The following is a 25,397-nucleotide window of genomic DNA, read 5'->3' as shown; positions in this document are numbered from 1 at the left end:
GGCCACTGGAAGTTCACCGGAACCAGACACAGTATTTCCAATCCAGAGACATGGTACTGGTAACTTGTTGAGTGCAGCCTAAAGTGTTGAGGGTGGGTCGAGTCAACACGCCTGATGGCACCTTTCCATTTCAGAGGGGCTGAATTTGGTTACTATTTGGTAACAATGGATTGTCTGGCGGGGCTGGGCACCTTTGAGTCTAACAGTTGGCCCCGGAGACCATCATCCTGTGTTTTGCAGACCTTTGAGTGAACCTCCTTTCGGGAGCCTGAACGTCTCCTCTTTAACTGATTAAAGCTTTTGTCTTTCTGGTCCCTCACCTTGACCCGAGACCTGGGGTGCTGTGACTTAGCCGTGAGCGGCTGGGTGCCCAGGGGGAAGTTAGTATAACCTTTGGGGTTGCGGTGGGGCAAGGGTAACTGAAGGCTGGTGGGCTGGTGAGGTGGAGGGCAGGTTGGGACCCAAAGGGTGTGCAAACGTATAGGCATCTACTTGCCAGTTATCAGGGCATCGCATTAAGGTGCCAGAAGCAAGTCCGTACAAGAGTGTGTGCATGCGTACCAGCAACAACTGATATCCTGGCCCCATGTCTAAGTGTGGGGTGGATGTGAGGAAATGAGTCTGAGCGAGAATGAGTGAGTGCTGGGGCAGCAGTGCGATCTTACTGGGTACTAGAGTTCTGCCAGGGAGTTCAAAAGGTTGACATCACATTTTACTAGCGTGGCTGAGGCCGCGGGTCTAAGTGGGAGTGTGGCTATACTGTGATATACATTGTGCTGCTGCCTGTCAGCCCCAGGGCGCACCCTTGTTTGCATGCATTACACTAATTGTGGGCCTAGTGATGACAGTGGGTGGGCACCTTATGGGGATGCGGGGAGTGAATGAATGGTTTCCTCAACTGTATATACAGTGATCAATGTTTAACGCAGTGGAGCAGATTATTCTGTGTTGTGTTGTTCACTGAGATTCACGTCCAAATGTACATTGCATATAGGTGTGTGTTGTGTGCTCATTGTCGTTTATGCTGAGAGCACATTGTAATCAAACTGTGTTAATCAAGTGTGTGTGTTGAATACAGTATTTCTAAACATACAACCTGTGCGAAGAGTCTTTTTGGGGGTCGTTCAGCCAGGGTCTAGTGAGAACGTTCTGTGCTGTTGCTTTACACATTGCCTCTGAGATAAGCCTGATGAACAAGTTACTTACCTTCGGTAATGCTTTTTCTGGTGGATGCACTAGCTACCTGTGGATTCCTCACCTTATGAATTCTCCCATGCGCCAGCATCCGACGGAAAATCTTCTTCCCAGCTCTCCACGTCGACGAGGACGTCACAATTGCACGGCTCCACATGACTCCGTCTGACGGCACCGTGCCAATAAGAGGTCCTCACAGGCGTGCTGATGTCAGTTTCACCCATTTTTTACGTGCCTTTGAGGCGAACAGGTGAAAACCGACCTCACAATAGCTCCAATGAATACATATATACATAAAACCACAATGATGCAATAGAATCAAAACCATCATTTATATATACACATAATCACCAAAATCTACATTTGTAAAACAAACATCTTAGTGTAACCAGACAGGCAACGGGGAGGCGGGTGGGACTGTGAGGAATCCACAGGTAGCTAGTGTATCCAATAGAAAATGCGTTACTGAAGGTAAGTAACTTGTTCTTCTGATGGATACAACGACCTGTGGATTCCTCACCTTATGAATAGAGTCCTAAAGCAGTACCGCACTCGGAGGTGGGTGCCTGACTGGTTATGCCAAGAAATCCTGCAAAACAGATCATGCAAAATGGCCACCCCTCCTAACCTCCGAGTCCAAGCAGTAATGCTTTGCGAAGGTGTTGAGGGACGCCCAAGTTGCTGCCTTGCAAATATCCACCACCGGAACCCCCCTCGCCAGGGCCGAAGTGGCGGACCTAGCCCTGGTGGAATGGGCTCTAATACCCTAAGGGGGAACCTTCTTTGCCAATGAGTAGCAAACTTTGATACAGGTAATGACCCACCCGGAGATCGTTCTTTTATGGACCGCTCTGCCCTTCCTGTGTACAATATAACCCCAAAACAGCTGGTCCTCCAGGCAAAAGTCTTTCGTCTTTTCAATATAAAAACTGAGAGCCCTTTTGGGGTTCAAACAGTGGAGCTTCTCTTCCTCCTTCGAGGGGTAAGGAGGAGGGTAGAAAGATGAAAGGGTAATGGTCTGCCCCATATGAAAAGAAGTGACAACTTTTGGTAGGAAAGCCGCCCTGGTTTTCAGCACCACTTTATCAGGAAAGAATAAGGTAAAGGGGGGTTTAATAGAAAGAGCCTGAAGCTCACCTTCAAGCATAGCAGAGGTTATAGCTATCAGAACAACCGTCTTAAGAACTAGAAACCTTAGAGCGGCCAAGAATGCATGGGTTCGAATGGTGACCCCATTAAAAAAGTTAAAATGAGATTCAGATCCCACTGAGGCATATGAAAAGGAGTGGGAGGAAACCTATTAGTTAAACCTTTTAAAAACCTAATAACAATAGGCAATTTAAACAAGGAGGGCTGATCCGGGAGACAAAGAAAGGCTGACAGCGCCGCAAAATAGCCCTTAACAGTAGCAACTGCACAACCCTTCTGTGCTAAAGCTAAAGCAAACAATAGAACATCGGAGAGGTGAGCCCTTAAAGGTTCAATTTGCTTCTCTCCACACCAAGCCACAAATTTCGCCCACCTGCCGGCATAAACGGTCTTAGTGGAGTGTCGCCTGGCCGATAGAATAACATCCACTACCTCTGGTGGGAGAGAGAAAGAACTCAGGTTGCCCCGTTCAATCTCCAGGCATTAAGGCGCAGGCTCTGGAGACGGGGGTGTAGAACCTGTCCCTGTGACTGCGAGAGGAAGTCTGCCCTGAGAGGGAGACGGAGCGGAGGGCACAGTGAGAGTTGGAGAAGGTCCTTGTACCACACCCTTCGCGGCCAATCCGAACCTATTAAAATGACTTGAGCACGATCCTGGCGAATCTTCCTCAGAACCCGAGGAGTCAAGGGTATGGGGGGAAACGCGTAAAGCAACTGGTCGCACCAAGACATCTGAAACGCGTCCCCCAAAGCTCCTTGCACCGGATACTGGAGGCTGCAGAACAACAGGCAGTGCGCGTTCTCCTGAGTGGCAAACAGATCTATCCGCGGAGAACCCCACATCCGAAAGATGTGACGGTCCAGATCCGGATGGAGACGCCACTTGTGATCGGCCGAGAAATGCCAACTGAGACTGTCCGCATGTACGTTGAGTACTCCGGCCAGATGATTCGCTGCCAAGCAAATCCGATGGTCACTAAGCCAGGACCAGAGTCACAGAGCTTCTCTGCAGAGAAGGTATGACCCCACTCCTCCCTGTTTGTTTATATACCACATCGCAGTAGTGTTGTCTGTCAGGACCTGAACTGAATGACCGCAAAGAGACGGGAGGAAGGCCTTGAGAGCCAGACATATCACCCGCAATTCCAACAGATTGATATGAAAAGTCTGTTCCACTGGAGACCAACGACCCTTGATCTCCAGGTCCCCCAGATGAGCTCCAGACCCTACAGTGGAAGCATCCGCCATGACCGTGGCCACCGGAGGCGGCAGTGAGAACGGCCTTCCTTGGGAAAGGTTGCCGTCCACAGCCCACCATCGAAGATCCCCTGCAGCGTCTCTGGAGATCGTTATCAACTCCTCGAGATCCCCTTTGTGTTGAAACCACTGCTTGCGGAGGCACCATTGGAGAGCCCTCATGTGCCAACGTGCATGAGTGACCAACAGAATGCAAGAAGCGAACAGACCGAGCAGGCGTAGGACCTTGAGAACTGGAACAACCGCTCCATTTTGAAACATTGGAATCAACGCCTGGGTGTCCTGAATCCGCTGAGGTGGAGGGTAGGCCCGATTCAATGTTGCATCCAGTGCTGCCCCTATGAACAGGAGGCGCTGAGAGGGCTCCAGGTGAGACTTGGGTATGTTTATCGTAAAACCCAGACTGAACAGCAACTGAGTTGTCATCTGCAAGTGATGCAACACGAGCTCTGGAGACTTGGCTTTGATCAACCAATCGTCCAGGTAAGGGAATACCGATATCCCCTTTCTTCTGAGACTTGCTGCAACCACTGCCATCACCTTCGAGAAGACTTGAGGTGCTGAAGTAAGCCCAAACGGAAGGACCGCAAACTGGTAGTGTTGTGACCCCACCACAAACCGAAGATACTTCCTTTGCGACTTGTGTATAGGTTTATGAAAGTAAGCATCCTGCAAGTCGACAGACACCATCCGATCCTCTCTGTTCAACGCCAGAAGTACCTGTGCTAGAGTCAGCATTTTGAAATTTTCCTGTTTGAGGGACCAATTCAAAATCCTCAGGTCTAGGATTGGTCTCAAAAGACCGTCCTTCTTGGGAATCAGGAAGTATCTTGAATAACAACCCTGACTCCTTTCCTGCTCTGGAACCAACTCCACTGCACCTTTTGACAACAGGATTTGAACCTCCTGCTGCAACAACAGGAGATGGTCTTCTGAACAAAACGAGGAATGGGGAGGGATGGGAGGGGGAAACTCCTGAAAAGGGAGAGCATATCCTTTGCTCACAGTATTCAGAACCCAGGAATCTGATGTAATCAACTCCCACTCGTGGAGAAAAAGACGTAATCTTCCCAACGCAGGAGAAGTGTGGTTGAAAATGGGCAGAAAACTAGGGCTGCTTCTCTTGTTGTTGTCCTCCAGAGGAAGAGGATGATGCAGGGTGCTGCTGGATAGCCCCTCTTGTCCGAACCCTCCCCCGCCCTCTAAAAGACCTATAAGGGAGGCTGGTAGGCTGTTGGACTGTGGACTGGGGTCTCTCACGGTAAACAGCTCCACGTCCAAACCCCCTGAACCTCCGAAAGGACCTGAAAGGGGTAGCAGTGGAGGCCTGCAGACCCAAGACTTTGCTGTGGCCCAACTGTCTTTAAAGCGCTCTAAGGCAGAGTCAGCTTTATCACCAAAAGGTTTTTCCCCATCAAAGGGCAAGTCCAAGAGAGCAGTCTGTACATCAGAGGAAAAGACAGAGGACCTCAACCATGCATGCCTCCTGGTAGAAATAGAGGTACCCATCGCCCTGGCCACTGAGTCTGTAGAATCCATACCAGACTGGATTACCTGTTTTGCTGCAGCCTGAGCATCCAACAGGAGTTCTCCAAATTGTCCCTGCATCTCCTGCGGCAGGTCCGGAACCATAGCCCAAGCTGAATCCACCAGGGCGTGCACGTATCTGCCCAGAACACAGGTAGCATTTGCTGCCTTGAGGGTCATACTGCAAGAAGAAAAAGTTTTCTTCACCGACCGCTCCCTCCTTTTGGACTCCCTGTCCGACGGAATCACAGGGAAGGAGCCTGGTGCAGACCGTGTGAAACAAGAGGCCTGGACAACCAGACTCTCCAGGTTAGGATGTTTTGATAAGAATCCTGGATCCCCAGGTGCCACTCTGTATCTCCTTGCCACAGATCTATTGACAGCAGGTGACGACACAGGCTTCCTCCATAGCTCTAAGATAGGCCCCGTAAGAGCATCATTAAACAGAAGCAATGGATCTGCCGAAGTAGAAGAAGGGTGCAGGACCTCAGTCAAGATATTTGTTTTAACCTCTCCAGCACACAACGGAAGATCCCAAAAATGTGCCGCCTTCCTAATCACAGCGTGGAAAGAGGCCGCCTCCTCTGTAAACTCCCCTGGTGAAGAAAGGTCCCATTCCGAGGAAGTGTCTAGCCCACTGGCCGAATCAAGCCATTGATATTCCCCCAAGGGCTCCACAATCTCCCCTTCTTCCAACAATTGCCTCTGGTACTCTTCTTCCTCCAAAAGTCTCAAAGCCTTTCTACGCGACCTCAGCCTGGCCTCTAACCTCAACGTCGACATAGAATTAGCCGACATTGATGACACCGGCTTCAGAACTGAAAGGCGCGGAACCGGAGAAGAAGGCTGACTTCGGTCTAATCCGGAGCCAGCCGACGCCGGAGCAGATCCCATCGACACCGTAGACAACTGTGGCTCCATCATCGGCGTTGACTGAAAGGGTGATGAGTTCGGCGCCGTAGGTCTAGAAGGCGATGTCATCGAAATCGCAGGCCCCCGAGGCAACGTCATCGGCACCGAACCAGCACCCTCAGCCGGATAAAAGGGCATAAACGGCGGCGCCTTGTAAGGAGCTGGGGAGCCCAATGAAAATGCTAAAGGACCCGTGGGACCAGCCGGTGCACCAGCAGGGGCCATAGCATTAAACATAGAAAACATGGCATTTAAAAATGCCGTTTGATCCGCTCCTGGAGCCGGGAAGGCAGGATACCGCTGGTCTCCATGTTGCACCTGCGCTTGCTGAGCATCCGCATCCTGTGCCACAGGTGAAAATCGAGGTGTGACTACCTCGAAGACTGACGGCACCTGAGAAGCCTGAGGGCTCTGAGGTTGTGGAGTCATAGTCGGACTAACCTCCCACATTGCACGGCGCCGCCGAGATGAAGACCTGGACCTTAAACGGCTCTGAGCCGAGCAACGCCGAGAGTCATGACGAAGTCGCCTCTTGAGTTTCTTTGACAAAGTGTGAGAAGAGGACCTGTGATGACTCTTATGTCCTTTCTTCGACTTGGCCAAAAAGAGTTTGGCCTCTCTCTCCTTCAGAGCCTTAGGATTCATGATCCTGCAGGATACACACTCCTCAACGTCATACATGGAGCTCAAACACCAAAGACAATCATCATGGGGGTCAGTAAACGACATGCGACCCCCGCACTCTCGACATGGCTTAAATCCTGAATTCCTGGGAGGAAACATTGTAACCAGAAACAAGATTGTAACCAGAAACAAGATGGAACACCTTCAACAGTACAGAGAGCGAGGAGAAAACCGTTAGCGGCGAAGGCACGGAAAAAAGGGAACTGACGTCAGCACGCTGGTGAGGACCTCTTATTGGCACGGTGACGTCAGACGGAGTCGCGTGGAGCCGTGCAATTGTGACGTCCTTGTTGACGTGGAGAGCTGGGAAGAAGATTTTCTGTCGGATGCTGACACATGGAAAAATTCATAAGGTGAGGAATCCACAGGTAGTTGTATCCATCAGCATACCCTGTGCCAAGCTACCCAAGGATGAGTGTAGGCTATCTTGCAGTGGACTAGACAATGCGCTTGAGCCAACTGGACCGAGCAGCCTTCAACACCATCAAAATGATTAAGTCAGTGAGGGAAAAAAGCAAATCTAACTGTTAAAGCTTTAATGCAAAGAAAAAGTTAAGTGCATTGTTCTGCGGTTTAACAGGAGTTAGGCAAGATTTCAGGCCGACCATGATAGAGCGGAGGTCGATACATCAAGCTACTTGTCCCTGTCAAAGTTTTTGGATTCTGATTTGGTCAACAATTTGGAAGCGAGAATCCTCTAACAGGCCAAAGGTGAATTTCTTAGCAGCCGAGAAGGCTTTTCCAATGGCATAAATTTGCCAACTGGCCTAATTCAAGGTTCTACATTTGGACTTAGGCACTTTTTTCTCTCAAAATCCTCCGGCATGGCTAGGTTGAAAGCTGCACTCGGGTACGGCTCTGCAAGACTAGATCGCACTCCCTTATGTTTTCAGCAAGCCAAAAATCTCTGAGTGAGACAAGCTTGGTTTTCTTACCAACTTTCAAGGGTACGCCTCAGCACCTTGTACCGGTCTATGGAGGTGGAAAAAAATGACTAAGCCCCATTTTACTACATTGTAGGGAAATATCCTCCTTGTCACTCCTGCAACCCTCCGATCCGCAGGGCAAGGTTCTGAGCACTAGGTTTCAATCCAGCCAGGTCACCTGCATGGTCCATTCCTCTGTGGTCAGCGGGCCTTATCGGAGCCAGCACATCCTTCTGATTTTATGTCACCTGAGCAGACAAACAGAAGGCCAAGTACTTGAACATTAGAGAGCAGTTCCAATCCCTAGATGTCAGCAGGAGTCACGAGTCCTTAAGTCATCTTTTTCCAGAACGGGTGCCTTCTTCAGGTATAGTCTTCCTAGCTAAGGAAATGTTCTGAGGTGGTGTTGGTAATGTATTAGTTTTATGCTGTGCACTAGGCAGTTACTGGAGAGATTTCACTACACAATCCTCCTTACTTTCTCAATCTATACCAACAATCTGCCCTTCCGGGGATCAGAAAGCATACCTGGCACCAGATATACATTTAAAAATGTTTAAAAAAGAATAGGGTGGGGTCAGCCTGACATGGGATCCGACCGGGACCCCCAATCTCTGCAGCACAAAAAGTGTTTCTGATCTCTAGAGGGGAATATTGGAGGATTTAAATAAAAATAAAAGTAACGGGGTGAGCGCCAGCCTGTAGTGGCAGTATCCGTCACCACTGGGGTCCAAACAGTCTTTGTGGACCCTGAGTGACACATTGGGAGATGTACCTCTCATCAGTCTCCAGAAAGGGTAGGGGGCACAGAAAGCACACTAGACACCTGGAGTAGTATTACAAAAGGAGCCCTGGAAGCATAAAAAGGCATTTGAACCCACTCCTTGGGCCCCCAAGCCACTTTGATATTATAGAAGGAGTCGCAGATGCTTGTGCGGCCTCTTCTACAATACGGATCAAGCCTACACACAACTTGCTTGAGGCCAATACATAATGGCCATTATTCCCTCATTTGTATGGGTTGTGGCTCCATCCAAATGAAGGAGCACTTGCTTTTATGTGCGCAGCTCCTTACCGATATAGCATGAAAATCTATTGAAAAGCACACTGACTGTGTCACATTGGGAACTGGCCATGTGGGTCCAGAGACCCCCCCCCCCACCAAGGCATGCCCCTCTTCAAAGAAAGGCTGGCCTGCCTCCAGTGAAAAAGAGACGTGGTTTAAACCTGCAGTCCTATGTTTCACTAATGCGCACTCCATGGCATGCAACTGTAAGAGTTCCCGCCTTTGCTGAGAACATTTTTTTTTTTTTTTAACCACGCACACTGTCCCAGTCTGGGCGAGGAAGACCTAATTAAGGGTGCGCCATACCACAAACAGTAACAATTCATCTGATATGTAATTTGGACCCAGAGTTTAAAAAAAGAAAACAATGTAGTGGGGTGATCCAGCCTGCCTTTGGTGCGCAATTCCCACCCCTACAGCTCAAACTATCTTTATGTCATTCCTCCCCACCCTTAACACCTCCACCCCCACACCCCTAGCCTAGAACCCAAATACTACTTCCTCATGGTAAGCTGGAGGAAACGTGGATCCTTTGGGTGTAGTTTTAACATATAGGCTGGCAGCGAGCGAGCACTCCCCCTCCACACACGTTTTGCCTCCCCAAGGGGGCAAAAAAACTATCTGGTGCCTGGGGACAGAACACAGTGGTAAGACAGGCAGACGCCCCACAATATTAATTTTTGGACAAAAATTATGAGCTATCTGCCTCCAGTGGCAAGCAGGTAAGATGTGAATCCTCCTATGTTTCCTCTAAGGAGGCAAAAAGACTGTCTGGTGCCCTGGGATGACGACTCCATTCCAGTGTCAAGATGGGCAAAGTCCGAACTACATTCTGTATCTCACTTTGTTCCCTGATGGTCTGGTGGGCTTTATGACAACCCACTTCCTCATCTGCCCAACTAAAGGGTCTGAAAGCACACCAGTCTACCATAGGACAAAAAGAGAGAAAGGGAATGAGTTTGGGGCAAATAGCCTAGGTGGCGTAGGGCTCCAGCCAGGCAGTATTTATGCCTGCAGGGACAGGCAAAAAATGGGATTTACCTCCTCAATGCAAAAGGATAAGAAAAAAAATGCCCAAAGGAATCCCAATTTCCAATTGCAAAAATAGTGGTGAAAACTATGGGCTCATTACAAACCTAGCGGTCTCATGACCGTCAGGTTCGCAGATGGCAGTCGGACCAGTGTGGCGGTCCGAGCTACATATTACGACCACAGCAGTGGTGCCACGGTCGGACCGCCAGCACCGCCAGGATCGGAGATCTTAGCGGACTGGCGGTTGTGGCGGTCTTAATCCACCAGAGCAGAGCTGCAAGCAGCGCTGCCCTGGGGATTATGATCACTTTCTCGACCAGCAATTTCATAGCGGTAGCACCGCCATGAAAAGGCTGGCGAGTAAGAGGTGCAGGGCCCCTGCCCTTGGCATGGACAGTGCTGGGGTCCAGCTGGCCAGCACACTCGCAATGTTCACTGTCTGCTTTGCAGTCAGTGAAGATTGCGAGGGTGCTGGTGCACCCTGCAACCTACAGCATTGCCGCCAGCTCGATTAGGAGCCGAAGACAATGCTGTAGGCTGTTTCCACCCACTGAGCTAGTGGGAAACTCATAATGGGCAACCTCCCATTCGGAAGTTCGGTGGACGGGCAAAACTGTCCGCCCAACTCATAATGAGTCCCAAGGCTTTTTACAGCTTCGTCTGTTCTTAAAAGCAGAAAAGTGGGTAATCTCAGCACAGGAAAGTTTTTGTTGATGCCATAAAAATAAAAACACACACATTTTTCTGTTCTATATTTGATGCCATTTTTTCACTTTCCCCTACCCCCTCCTGAGGAATCCACAAAATACTGAATACCTTTAGAATCCCCAACTTGTGGGAAAAAAGAACACAAATTTAATTTGGATATATTTTGTTGAGAAAAGAGAATGAACAGCCAAGTGGGAACTGCCCCAAATTAAATAAAGGGCTCAGAACTGGCAGAAACAAATCAGCACTTATGTGATTAACACCATTTTAGCTCCTGGTATGAAGGCCACTTTCTTCCCTAGGTACATTTTTTTTATTCTTATCTTTTTGTTTCTGTATTTTAATATGAGGTGATTTTATTTTTGTTTATGCAGTAAACTGTAAGATTTTAATAATCGACAAAAAAACTTAAACTGAATGGAAAATTAGAATAATGAATAAAAGCTCAAAATTCTTAGGGCCTGATTACGATCTTGGCGGATACCGTTACTTCACCACAAACGTGACAGATATCCCATCCACTGTATTATGATTCCATTATATCCTATGGAAATTGTAATACAGCAGATGGAATATCCGTCACATTTGTGACGCAGTATTCCAACCGCCAAGATTGCATTCAGCAAAGATGCACTTAAATCTGTGTCTTTTAGTCAGTTGGTAATACACTAATCATAGAAAACTGAGCATCCGTCCAATCTTTTAAAAAACAAATACAAGAATATTCTGGAAGGCAGTTCTAGCTATATGACCATATCAAGACCAATCATCTAGTGCGCAAATGTCAAAACTGCCTCAGGACAAGAAGTAGCAGAGGAACAACAGGCCAAGTCATTAATGATAATCTACTCATTAATGAAATATGTACCCAGTGCCTTACGATCTTGCTCAACCCCTCCACGAACTCTGACACCGATAACCATTGCACCAAGCTCAACCTCCTACAAGTCCAAAAGGGATTTTGAGAACACAATTCTCCTACCTCAACAACTGTCACCAAGTAACCCAGAGGCACCTCTACAGAAATGATTGGTTATTAGATACCTTTCACGCCCCACAAGGCTTCATCCTAAACCAATGCCTCACAGACTGCTACTCTCTCATCCAAAGTGAGAAGATAAGCATCTACCGTAGTAAACCTTATTCTAACAGAATGTCCTCTCAACAACATTAATTATAATAAAGCTGAAAACCTGTAGTGGCTCTCCAACACAAAGTTAAACTACATCACCCAAAGTATTCATTAATGTCCTCGTTAGTAACACCTCCTTGAGGACAGTCATGGCCAAGAAAACAGATGCACCATAGTATCAGCTATCTCTTCTCTGCAGAATGTAACCCTACTTCCTGAATGAAGACAGTTTAAACACTAGCCTTTTCCCAGCTGATGATGGCAGGAACCTACTACAAAGATTGAAAAGGTAATGGGAGGAATGCTTGAAATATGTCTATCACCCACTGTGAACCACGATGCACCAGACTGACTGGCTCCAATCAGGTCAAAACTGGTCTTTGGCTGCTTGTTCTCCCATGTCAGGAGGACCTGGCTTGGCAGTTTGGGCTGGACTGCTCTTGCTGGGGAGGGTCAAGAGTGGTTTGCACATGGCTGGGTCTACACTGAAGAGGCATTGTGTGCAAAATAATGATGGTCTAGCATACAGCCCTGAGTACTTACCAGTGACTGAGATTAATTCAAGTATTCAAGGATGCGGCCCTAAGTGATTAACAGTGGCTGCGAATAATTCAAGCATTCCATTCATCACTTTTTTGCATAATTCAGTGCAGAACTTTAATTGAGACACATATGCCCAGACATGGGGGACATGCTTACTGTGCCACCAGGACCTAGGCCAAATTGGCAAGCTCCAATCATGGTCAAACCAGTCTTGGGTTGCTTGTATTCTGGTTCAGGGAAGACCTAACCTGGCAGGTCGGGATGGACTGTTCCTACTGGAGCAGGCTCAAGGCTGATTTGAATATGGCTGGGCCTCAACTGAGGTGGCATAGTGTGCAAAATAAAGATGAACTGGGATGCAGCCCCAAGTAATTAGTAGCAGCTGAAATTAATTCAAGCATTTTATTCATCACTTTTTTGTATAATTTCACAAGATCATTCTACCTATCCTCCAGCACTCCACTTTACTCCACAGTCTGTCATACCACAGCAGGCTCCTAATAGGTCTGAAAATACAGAAGCATATTATCCCAACCTTGATCAACACATTGTGTGACCACTTTCATGTCTCCAGGACTACATAACCCTGCTGCATTGCAGGTTAGGCAGTACTGACCAAATCAAGTGACAACCTGGAGAAGAAAATCACCTTCTTAGGAGACCAAGCGAACACAAGGAATGTTGATATCACTAGACATCAAAATATGAAATGTAAAAAAGAGAAAACTTGGAACAAGCCTTCTTGATTCACACAATGAAGAATTAGGAACACCAATTTCAGTTATTAGACTTTCTCTGTTATAGAAACATTTATACATACATGCATACGTACATACACACACCATCTTCAGAAAGAGGGTCAGAGACAAGCAGAGAGTTAAATATGTGAGAAAAGAAGAAATGAATGTTTGAATTACAAAATGGGGACGAGAGATGAAACAGACATAGATTTACACAGAAAAAGTGATAGAGAGACCTTTGGAAAAAGAAGTTGAAAACAGGGACAGATAAATATGTGGAGGATGGTGAAAGTACTGAGACCTGAACAGTAGAAAGACAAAGAAATACTCAATGGCAGTGGAACAGATATCTAAACATTTTACTAGGAGAAATACTGAAAAGATGATCGGCAAACAATAACATCTAACAAGAGGAAAATATGCAGAGAGAGAGGGGGAAGCGCAAAAGCAACCAGTGGAAAGAAGGATATAAAAGGTCAGAAGCGAAAAGGCCAAAGAAGCCGAGATTAGGGAGTGCAAGAAACGTGTAAAGAAAGAAAGACTTATGAGGTCTGTGAGGAATGCAAGGTTAGGAAAGAAGTGTAATAGGTGTATGGTGTGAATTGTAAACAAAATGTGTTCTCATGGCTGATGAGGAGTACCCAACAGGGGACGGTATTACAAAATGTGTAAAGAAAGAGGATAGTGCGGTTTGTGACTGAATGGAGAATAGTGAGATAAATATGAGGAACCAAAATGGGGTGAGAAGAGTTTGGGGATGGTGTGGAGAGTGTATCAGGAGGGAGAGAGCACGAGGTGAGTATGATGAAGGTGAAAGAAGGAGTGAGAGGAGAGTGAGGAACATTAAGGAATATGAAGAATGAAGCCAGTAAGATAAGTGTGAGGAGGGTAAGCGTGGTGACTAAAGTGTGAGGAAAGTGAGGGTGTAAAGGTCATAAGGGGAAGGATAGGGTGAGAACACTTTGAAGAGGGCAATGGGGTGATGATTTTGGGAGACTGAATGAGTCAGTAGTATAGTTATAGTTGAGGAAAGAGGTTTACCCTTGAATGTTTAGTGTTAAACATTGAAATAGTGGCATGGGAGAACTTAGGTACTGAAATCAAAAGTTTAGCGATTTACTCACCATTCACGGTCAGGTGCACCCAGCTGCCATTGTGGAAGGTGTCATACTGCTGATCCAGCATCAGCACTTTACACTCGTACCAACCTTGGTCTTCTGAATGCACCTGCTCGATACGTAAGGAAGCCTTGTCATGCAAACTGGCACGGCCTAAAAAGAAAGATAAAGAATGAAGCGGGAACTGCAGATGTAACTCAGAGCAACTGATAATAATATTGGTTTGGATTAGCGCTAAAGCAACTCAGTTTCAATTAGAAACCTATGAATAGACACAATTCTTAACTTTTTTTTAAAATACATAATCTTCAAACTGTAAAATCATTGAAGGTCATTAAGCATCTTACCAGTACACAGGTTCATATACTGCATTAAAAATAGAAATCTCACAGCAGACATTCTTGATCTTATTTTTTTTTAAATGGTCTTTAAATACATTGCAAGACAAAAAAAAAAAAAAAAGTTAAGTGTATTACAAGCTGAACATTTGTGCAGTGCTTTTGCAAACCACAACTACAAAGCCCATCCAAATTCTTCAAGGAATTTATACCGGACGGATGTGCATAAAGAGGATGAAACCCCACTGTAAATTTTTATATTATACTAGGCAAATACTGGTTCAGGAGAGAATATACATTTGTCAATGAAGAGTTATTTTCCCATGACTCATTCAAATGCATGGTTGAATTCTTTAAACTAAAATATCTTGAATCTCTTTCTCTTGAGCCGGACAAACCTAATTCTGTCATTTCTCTTTTGGAAACGGCTATGGAGAGAGCAATATTAAATTATTAATCGTTGATGCAAATTGCAATATACATAAACTGTTTTCTTAACTCCTCTGACCAGCTAAGCTCACCAATGATAATTTCATCTTTACAAAGAGTGGAGACTTTTTGGTGAGCTAACATCAACAGTTAATTCCAAAATCTCAAGTGCCTACTTGGACAATGGCAGTCCAAGAACGCAAATGAGATCCATTCTAACAGGGGGAGCCATGGCACATTTGGGCTATAAGAATAGGGTTTTCAGCCACTGTCTTTCCACCTTTTCCCAATATAAGTGTCCACTCAGGCCAAGTATCTCTGCCCCATAAAAATGTGTGGAGGCACAATAGCTTAATAAGCTGTCAACACAGGCCATAAAGTAGGTCCTGCATAATCTTGTTTGAATTTGTAATCCTCCTATGGATGGCATTGCCCTTGAGTTTATAGTGTCAATGTGCATAAACAAGATAGGGTCTTGTTGAAAACCGTCCCCAATTCTTGTAATCAGAGACTTCTGCTATCTTTGTCTGCCCAATTCACCATACATGTCCACTGCCTTTCTACTAAAGGCCAATATTTTGGTTTTATTGATGTTAGGTGTAAATTAATGTTTTTGCAGTACTTATCAAAATATGCCACTTTCATCTCAAGATCAGTTGGGATCCTTCCCACTATTACCAGGTCATCTTCACAGAGGAAGCGGGGAATATGCATACCCCCTATTTTGGCTGAGTAAGCATGGGAATCTAATAAGATTTTTGGGAAGTCTGCTAGGAATAGTGCAAATAACATTGCTGCCAGCACACATCCTTGACATAATTTATTTTCAAAGGTTTGTCTTCCTGGAGAACGAATCTCTATAATCCAGTTCAACCTTGGCCCAATTGTTCTTGTGTAGTCCTTTCAACATTGCTAGTAAGCTAGTTGGTATACTTAATTTTGTTTTATTTGGATCACAAGATTTCTTGATTTACCAAATTAAGTTTACAGGAAAATCCATAAAACAGGTGCACAAAAACCCTGGTTTGAATGGATATTCATGCAATGGCCCAAAGACTAAAACAAAGACCCATGTTTGAGAATCCTTCTTTAAAACCGCCCTGTTCTATAGGTATTACATTAGCCTCTTAAGTCCAGTTTTTGTAATTTTAGTTTTGCTTATACCTTTGCCCGTACACCAATTAAACTGATCAAAATTGTTTTTGGATTAGCTAGATCATCCTTTTTATATATAGACTTTATAATAGTGCCTTTTCTGAGTGCTGGATATACTCCAGTAAATGTGAACATATGGAACTCCTCAGGAAAATAATCTTTAACGCCATTCTAACTTCTATAATTGCTAGCCATTTAATTCAGTTTTACTGCTGTTAGTGAAAATAAGGAGGGAAGCTGTTTATCAACCATGAACACCTCCACAGGAGCATCTTCACTAGTACTCTCATAAATAAATGATAACTGCTTGACTTAGGTTTCTTGTAGCACTATAAATTTTGCCCTGGTATCTTTGCAATATAAACTGAATCATACCAATTTCCAAAATGTGAGTACATCATTTGATGTGGTTACAGACATAATTTCCTCCCAGTTTTCTCTATGATGTTGGGCTTTCTTCCATTTTATCCTTGGCCAATATTGTTTATGCACTCCCGGTACTCATTAACGTTACAATACAAATCTTTTAAAGATTTCATCTTTCCTAGTTCCTTCTTCAGACCCCAATATTGCATATCAAATCACATTTCCTTATTTTTTCCCTGCATTATATTATCCTTTACATTGTTTTTTGCCATTTTGCTTACAGACAATTGACAACATCCTTTATCAATTCTCATAGCTTTAAGAACAAGCAATTGCAATGCACTGGGTCTCGCGTTTACTCAAGTTAAAGCTATTAGCGTTGTAAACTCCTAACCAGACTTTTCTTGCCTCATAAACTGAAAAGTAAAACAGTTTCACATAAGTGAGCCTACAGCCGCCATGAGTGCAAAACAAACATGCTGTACTAATCTTCTTTTGTACTCAGGGACCTGGACCAGCAGAATGACCCAGCGGGGCTTCAGCAAGGCCACAGCTAGGGGTGGAGTGCTGGGATTAGATGTTTAAAGCTGGATTAGAGCTGAATCATGCAGGCCTGGGAACAGATGTAGATACGGATGAAATGTACAAAGAGTGCGAGATTTTGCCGGGCCGTTCACATTAAGTCAGCGTACAAGCTTGGCAACCTCCCGTTCCCTTCTCTGGATGCGGGTGAGAGTAGAGGTTGGGGGACCTGGGACAGCGCGGACACATAAGGAGCTCAATGTGAAATGTTAGCCCTGGGTCCTTCATTTAACCATCTGGATAGTTCCCTGTGAGCAGAGGAACTGGGAGGGCCTGATCCCTGGAGAAGCCAACAAGACAGAAAAGAAGAGGCTATTAGACTTCCGGGACTGCCGAGAGGGCACCGATAATTGTGTGGTACCACTCCCTCCCATAGCAACACAGCAGTCATGGTGCAACTTCGGTCGAGACAGTGAGGCGGGGAGTTGACACTTGAGGAACCAGGCTCCCCATTTTGAGATTGAGGCTTGGCAGCACCCCTGATTTTGGCACAGCTGTACTGCAGTGGAGGCCTCACAGAATCTGCTCCGAGTCTAGGTGGCCTCCTACTCGAAGGCTGGATCTGGGGGTGCCCAGGGCCTTGGAAGTAGCAGGGGGTTGGCAGTGAAGGAAGAAGTCTTTGGATAGTTGAACATATGAGTCAACTCCACTCTAAGAGGCTTGAGGAGGCCCTTACATAGCAGGGCAGCACAGATTAAACATAGCCACATATGATGGAGATGACTTGAAATCATGGGTCTACTCAGGTTTTCCCACCCAGTGGTGACAGTCCCCAAATTTGGCCAGGACTGATAGTGGGGAGGGTCCTCCCTTCAATAGGTAATGAAAGTACACTCCTGTGACCCTTTCAACCACTCGATTATGTCACATTTGCTGGGGAGGCGGAGTCAAACCTCACAGGTATGGGAGGTTTGACTGTCTGCCACCTTTGGCCCTCGTGAGCCTCGCAGGTTGGTGCTCCAGTCCAAGCCAGACTGTGCAAGGCAAAAATTGACACCTGTGGAGGACCTCCTTGACACTAGGCCTCATTACATTGGACAAAGAATGTGAGGGAGTAACCCTGAAGAATTGGGAGGAACATGGACAGGAGCAGGGTACTCCAGAGGGCTGATCTGGCTCTTGCAAATATTTACATTCAATAAACAGAACACAGGAAGATTGCCTTGTGAGCCCCTCATCCAGAGATGCTGGCAATATAACCAAGGCTATTAAAGTGCTCAAGTCCTGTTGCGGCCCCACTGGGTTCCAGAGAACTGTTTGGTGTCCACTCTGCTAGATGACGAGGGAGCACTGTTGGCCCCTTGGTATGTAAGTCACTGATGGGACAGGGAGGTCACCAGATCTTATTGTCTTACCATACAACATACTACAGTACACATTTGCTGGATGGGCCTCTTTCCAAAGCCGGGGGCTTTCCAGAGGTACTGTTGAATTACCCTCTATACAGTGGTCTTCTATTAGATGGTCCAGTCAAAGATGGCAGCCACCAGGCCCTAAGTATGACGCCATGATCAAAGACCTTCTCCAGACTCCTGCTCACAACAAGGTAGAGGGTGGAACAAAATCTACTGCACAAGCAGATAACAAGCATAAGCAAAAGACTATCCCTCCCCCAAGCAAAGAAAGGGCCTATCACTAAAAGCTTTATGCTACAATTCTTTGCAGATCTAAAACACAAAATAAGGGCGATTAAGACAGACCTTAAACACAATGGCCCTCATTACGACCCTGGCGGTTTGTAACCGCCAGGGCCGCGGCACGCGGGAGCACCGCCGACAGGCCGGCGGTGCCCCGCGGGGCATTCTGACCGCGGCGGCTTAGCCGCAGTCAGAGAAGGGAAACCGGCGGTCTCCCGCCGGTTTCCCGCTGCCCCCAAGGAATCCTCCAAGCTTGGGGATTCCGACTCCCCCTCCCGCCATCCAGTTCCTGGCGGTTCTCCCGCCGGGAACCGGATGGCGGGAGGGGGAGTCGCGGGGCCCCTGGGGGCCCCTGCAGTGCCCATGCCAACAGCATGGGCACTGCAGGGGCCCCCGTAAGAGGGCCCCAAAATGGGCACTGCACTGCAGGGGCCCCCGTAAGAGGGCCCCAAAATGTATTTCACTGTCTGCCTTGCAGACAGTGAAATACGCGACGGGTGCAGTAGCACCCGTCGCACCTTCCCACTCCGCCGGCTCGATTACGAGCCGGCATCCTCGTGGGAAGGGAGTTTTTCCCTGGGCTGGCGGGCGGTCTTTTGGAGACCGGCCGCCAGCCCAGGGAAAAACTCATAATACCCTCCGCGGTCTTCTGACCGCGGAGCGGTATTATGGAGGGCGGAATCCTGGCGGGCGGCCTCCGCCGCCCGCCAGGGTCGTAATGAGGGCCAATATGTCAGAACACAGGCTTCCTATAAGGGAGCCCAATAGGCCACAGATACGATGGGCCTGATTCCGACCTTGGCGGAGGGCATTACTCCGTCACAAACGTGGTGGATATCTCGTCCGCCGTATTACAAGTTCTATTATATCCTATGGAACTTGTAATATGGCGGACGGGATATCCATCACGTTTGTGACGGAGTAATCCCCTCCACCAAGGTTGTAATCAGGCCCAATGTATTAGACATTTGATTGCCACTGATTGGGAAAGAACCTTACTTGTGCTGACAGTGACAGAAGCTTTACTCCCAATACCCTTTATACTGGTCTTCATAATGTTCCTCCCTGCTGTTGTCTGCCCGCTACATACAGGGCTTAGAAGAGTTGTATTGTTGTCTTATTCTCTGTTTAATTTTGGGGGGTGACACCCTTTTTTTTTTGATAATTGTTGATACGTTTCATGTTTCTGTACTTCCCACAATCAAGGAGGTATGTGTAGCATCGTTGAACATTGGTATGCAGTCCGAAGTAGGGTTGTATACTACAGGTGTGTCCTGTTGGGTAGTGAGAGGGACCAGGAACTACCCTTGGGACCTCTTGGTCTACTGTACAGGATTGGCCACATGGTGAAGTTTGACGTCATCAATGGAAATTAATATGTTGGCTTTGGAACCAGGCAGCGGTGATAAGATTACAGTGCTCTGTAGGATGGACCGAATTCCTTCTTCACAACGATCTTCTCACAAACCAAATCCCCGACTTTAGGAATCCAGCCAGTGGAATTTGTTGGTAAATCCCTTATTCCTAAAGTGGCAGCATTGGCGGATGATTTATCATCACAAAATTTCTGACGCTCCTGTAAAACAGTGAGATGTTCATTTATGTCAAAAGGTGTGTCTGATGCCACCAAACCAGGGCCATCAAGATCTGGGACATACATAGGTATCTCAAAGAGAACCTCATAGGGAGCGTGTTCCCCAAGGACCGTTTTAGCAGATTATTCAGTGCTCTCTGGACTCCAATTAGATGATGAAGCCAGCTGCAGCCAGAACCCAATACTCTAGCTATTAAGGACTGCTTTAGAGCATGGTTCTACCTCTCCAGGACCAAATTTCCCTCGAGATGGTATGGTGAGGAGTAATGGAGTTCAACACCCATCACCCCTATGATGTCCCTGAATGCCTTAGAGGCAAATGCAGGGCCCTGGTCTGAATGGAATGCTGTAACCACATAGGTACCGATAAAGATCCGCAAGTCTTTTATAACACTTCGAGCGTCAGCCGACTGCTGCGGCCATTCCTACAGGAATCTAGAACAAGAATCCACAGAGACTAAAATGTATTTGTATGCACCATCAGGTTGGAGCGGACCGCAATGGTCAAGGTACACACATTCTAGTGGCCTGCTGGACACTAAGAGGGATGTCTGCTGTGGATGTTTGATGGTTGAGCACTTTGTCTGCTGGCAAATGTCACAACAAAGAATGTATTGTTTTGTATGTTTGTATAGACCTGGCCACCAGAAGCGTTTCTGTAAGAGTGTTACTGTGGCTGAGATACCAGCATGAGCAGAAGCAACACCCTCATGTGCTGCTTTTATTAGATCTAAGCTCTGATCTTGATTGGGGATCGCTCGATCCAGGAAGTGTTGCATAGGCAACATTCTGCGCACTGATGTGGTAAGAATATTTTGTAGGCTATGCTTTTGGAGGAAGCTTGCCTTCAGCAGAAGCTTTCACGGCAGTCATAATTTCACTATCCAATCTTGTCTGTGAACGAGTCACTGCAGCCGCAGAAAGCATAGCTACTGCAGATTTGGCCACTTCATCAGCTAAAGTGTTGCTGATAACATGTACTCCTACACGTTGGTGGCCCAGTGTATGTACTACATGGACACACTGTAGCTTATACTTGAGATCAGCCACTGTGGCTAAACTGTGGCTTTTGTTGTGGGGACTTTTGTTCTTTTTTTGTCTGAAGACTGTGTTGAATCTTTCTTCTGTTTTACGTATTCATGACGTCAATCAGGATGGCCCCATCTCTCGCTACGTCTATCCGGTGCGTCCTGAAAGGAACGAGAGGGACGTGAATCAGTATGTCTGTCAAGAGCTTTTATATTTTCTCTATTTCTGAGAGTATATCTCCTTTGGGAGTTCTTCGGGTGTGGCGAATCAGCTCTCTTGTTTCGTCTATATTTAAATTGTTTTTGCTTATCCCAGCACTTCTTAGAAACCCTCCTGTGCTTGTGTAGTACCTTCCTTAGGGGTGGTACTCTGTATTTCAAACTTCTTTGGCTTGGCTCCCAAACTATCCCGTCTTATACTAGTATAGGTGTTGGAAATTATTTTTGGTGGCTGTTTCTCCTGGTCCAAGTGTGGAATCTCTTGGAGACGCTGGTGTATAGCCAGTGCTACCGCTTCCCCTTTGATATTGAGTATTATTGAGGAGACTGTGTCGAAGTTATGCATTAATTTCATCCCCAAATCTAGGGCTGGTGCAGCCCATGCTCATTTTGTATTTTTAATACTCCCGGCAATTGGCAAGTGTCGGGGTACCATGTATGGCAGTGTATATTGCAGTGAAAACTGTACCCCTTGTGGCGCAGTCATCCACAGAGGGAACCACCCTGAAGGGCAAGCACATTGTGAGAATTCTATGTTTCTCATGTGGTCCCGTACTGGAAACACAGCTTCCAGCTGATTTGTTTTCTGGGCTATCCAGAACAGTATTTTCTCTCATTCTGTGTACTGTTTGTGGATTAATCCCAGTAGCCAATTGATATCCAGCGGGTGCTGGCGGTGCTGGATGCGCTGGTGTAGTGTTCAAAGTTCGCATTACGAACTGAACAAGTCATCTGTAAAGTGTACTAGTTCAAAGTATAAGTTTCGTAGGTCTGCTGCCTGTATATTTTGTATACCTGGGTGAGGTGTGTATGTGGCAAACCTAGGCCAAGTTGGTCCATCATTAACTAAAGGATCTGATCTCACGGGTTGTATTACATGTGGTAGGGTGCCATTAAACCAGTTCTGATGTAATCGGACTCTCAAGATACTGGTATGCTGGTACAGTTGAGGTACGTTTCCAATTCTGTATGTGTGGAATGTATATGATCTTTGGTCTTCCTCAGGAAAGGTGACTCAAGAGTAGAACGTTTCTGTTTGGTAAGCTTCACTAGGTTCTACTATGAATGTAACATCCCCACCATCATCTGTTGAGGCATGCGCTACTAGATGTAGTGTTAATGCTTGTCTAGCATTCTATGGCGTTAGCCATATTGTATAATGGGTATAAGAGATGGAATGCCAAATTGGGAGCAAAGTCACTTTATGAGTTTGAGGTCGAACAACCTTCAACCTAATTAGGTGCTCCCTGTTCAGCTGAGGAGTATCTCCCACAAGACCACAGCCGTCTCTGTATAATGGTACTTAGGGTACCTGTTGTGTGTGAGACAGTGCTAGTTGGGGTATCCGTAAACTAGTGCTTAAACACCATCGTTGGGAGCGCCATGTCGTAGTTTGACTCTTTCTCTAGGCAAGACTTCTAGTTTACGGATGACAGTACTTATGTTTGTAGGTGACTATTGCACTCTTACAATAAGTCGCAATTGTTGTCCCAACCCTTCTGGCTCACAAGCAGCACCTCACCAGAAACCCAAACAGTAAAAGGTGATTTGTGGCAGCCTTTACACATAGACTCATGAGTGTGACATCTCAGGGAGAGTTGTGGGTAAACGGAGATTACCCCTTTCTCACATAAACACCATGTCTCAATCAATCACAGGCAATGAAGAAGATGCAGTAAAGTTTCAATAGGTTTTATTTAGCAAAACTGCAATCTGCAATAACTTGCATGGGCTGTAATGATTAGGATAATGAACAGTGCAAGAAACAGAATGGTAAAGACAAGAGTCATTAATACAAAGACTCCCACCATCTTGCAATAACAGAGCCTATCTTCTAACCTAAGAGAGAGCTAAGTATGTTAAACCTAATCTGACAATGCCATGTGCATGGGAAGAGCCCCCAACTATTGTTACCTTGGAATGAGGTCTCTAGCTCAGACTGTGTAGGGACACGAAGACTGGAACGGCATCAAGGCGACGTGCAGCTTCAATAGCAGCGATGGCATCTGGTCGGAATCCCTCTGACTATCTGTTTAAGTGAGTAGTACTTATACAGACCTGCTTGGACCCCTGACGTAGCTCTGTTCCCAAACAATAGATAACAAGACATGCTTGGGACGGTAATTTATATAAACAATTCCGTCAAAAGCGTGAAGAGGGAAAGTACCTAATGTGAACATCTATAGTTTGTTTACCATTGTCGCTTGATATTGACGCCTTAGCGCGGTGGCAAAGATAACGCAAACTAAAACAAGGGCCTAACTAAAAACAAGGCAGCCATCTTAAAAGATTTCAATAAATAAATTTTCTAAAACAGAGCAAGCTAGGTAGGGTAAAAGTCACTGGGTGATGGTGGCAAGCGTATGCAAGCCAAAGGCTAAGTTAACCCCCTGTATCCCATTAAAACAAACTAGGATTCACTACAGTTCCACAGATGTTATGGGTTTGGGTAGGAGGAACATGTCTCCTTTGTGCCACTTTCGGTCCACCTTGCACACTCTATGTGGGGTACTTGCATTTACTAGCCAACAGCATCCCATATGACACTTTTAACGCTGTCCATATCCTTATACGACTGGCCTTAATAACCCCCTTAAATGTTGCTGCATCCTTCACAAAATAGTTCTATTGGATGCTCATGTGGGACTTCTACTACTATGGGGAGACCAAATTTGATTGAAAGTCATGGGATTTCCCTTGCTAATCCTTTTAAAGAGAGGAAGCCCACAGGAATAGGATTCTGATCCATCATAGATGGCCACTAGTATTCGAGGAATCACTGAAAGATTAAGCTGGCAAATGGATAACAATATAGGGAACCCATAGATGGGTGCTGATAGCAGTAGCTGCCATATATTGCTCTATTCAAGGTCATGAATATTTTCTAATTGGGACAATCCATACTCTTGCACAGTGGTCTTACAAGCCAATCATGACAGGGAAGACCTCAATCTTGCATATGATCTAGAAGTGGACACAGATCCATTGGGCAGGGGAGGGTCAAAGACCCTCTCGACATCATTCAAACTGCTAAGAAGACTTGCGAATGGTAGACGCTTGGAGAATTCGACACCCTCTGGGGCAAGACTATTCACCATTCCCGGGCACACAAAACGGATGCCAGACTTGATTACCTTGTTTTCGATAAGCAACTAATCCCAAACCTGACAGATGCAGTCACAACACCCCATTATGCTTTCAAACCATGGGCTGGTCTTTTGCACACTTAAAGGGACTCAAGCCTCAGAGATTGCGAAGTACATGGCAATTACAAGAGGGCCTGCTTCAGGACCCTGTCACAATTTCCAACACAAAGACCAGTATTGCAGATTACATGTCCCACAATGATACAGGTATGTAAAATGCACATAGTGCTGTGAACAAAGCTTACTGAGGAATATTATCAGCTTGAGCAAGTAAGTAAATATGCTCAATCACAAATAAAATTGCAAAAACCTCTGATTGTACATAGACAGATCAGAACCTTAGATTCAGATGGATCAACATATTTATTGGCCAACTAGATAATAAATATTAAACATGGGGAAACAAATATAGCAAAATGCAGACTATTTTCTTACAAGTATGCAGTATGAAAGCATCATATCTGAAGTTAAATCACTGGGTGATTGAACACACACCCACGACTCAAAGAAGGCTAAATGCTTTCACAAATTTTACACACAACTCTATACAAAGGAACTTATGAGTACACAAGCTTGCACAACCTACCCAGTGGGAGCCGCATTACCTAAACTGAGACAAGCAGGTAAGGAAAGCCACAACAAACCCATAACCAAAGAGAAGATTCTCATGGCAATATATAAACTACAATCAAGAGCACCAGATGGCTTTACACTTGCCTTCTACAAATGTTTAGCACCTTTGTTCTTTCCCCTACTCCAAAAGGTTTTTCAAGAGATGATTCAGGAATGCCAAATGAACCCCTCAATATACGAGTGACACAATATTCCTGATCCTCAAGCCAGACAAGGAATCAAAGGGATATGGATGGTACTGACCACTCTCCCTCTTCAACATCAATAAAAACATTTTACCAAA

General features: G+C 46.0%; 1 protein-coding gene across 1 annotated transcript in view; it reads right to left on the bottom strand.

Moving 5' to 3' along the window:
- The window catches only part of IGSF9B (immunoglobulin superfamily member 9B), a 1,080,599-nt gene that overhangs the window by 798,265 nt on the left and 256,937 nt on the right, over window positions 1–25,397 (bottom strand). The window contains exon 3 of the mRNA XM_069224455.1: window positions 13,994–14,140. Within this exon, the coding sequence (XP_069080556.1) occupies window positions 13,994–14,140 (147 nt within the window). The remainder of the gene's footprint in view (window positions 1–13,993; window positions 14,141–25,397) is intronic.

Source organism: Pleurodeles waltl, chromosome 3_1 (assembly GCF_031143425.1).
Source record: "Pleurodeles waltl isolate 20211129_DDA chromosome 3_1, aPleWal1.hap1.20221129, whole genome shotgun sequence".
In the NCBI taxonomy this organism is placed as follows: domain Eukaryota; kingdom Metazoa; phylum Chordata; class Amphibia; order Caudata; family Salamandridae; genus Pleurodeles; species Pleurodeles waltl.
This window is presented reverse-complemented; position numbering and strand designations above follow the sequence as displayed.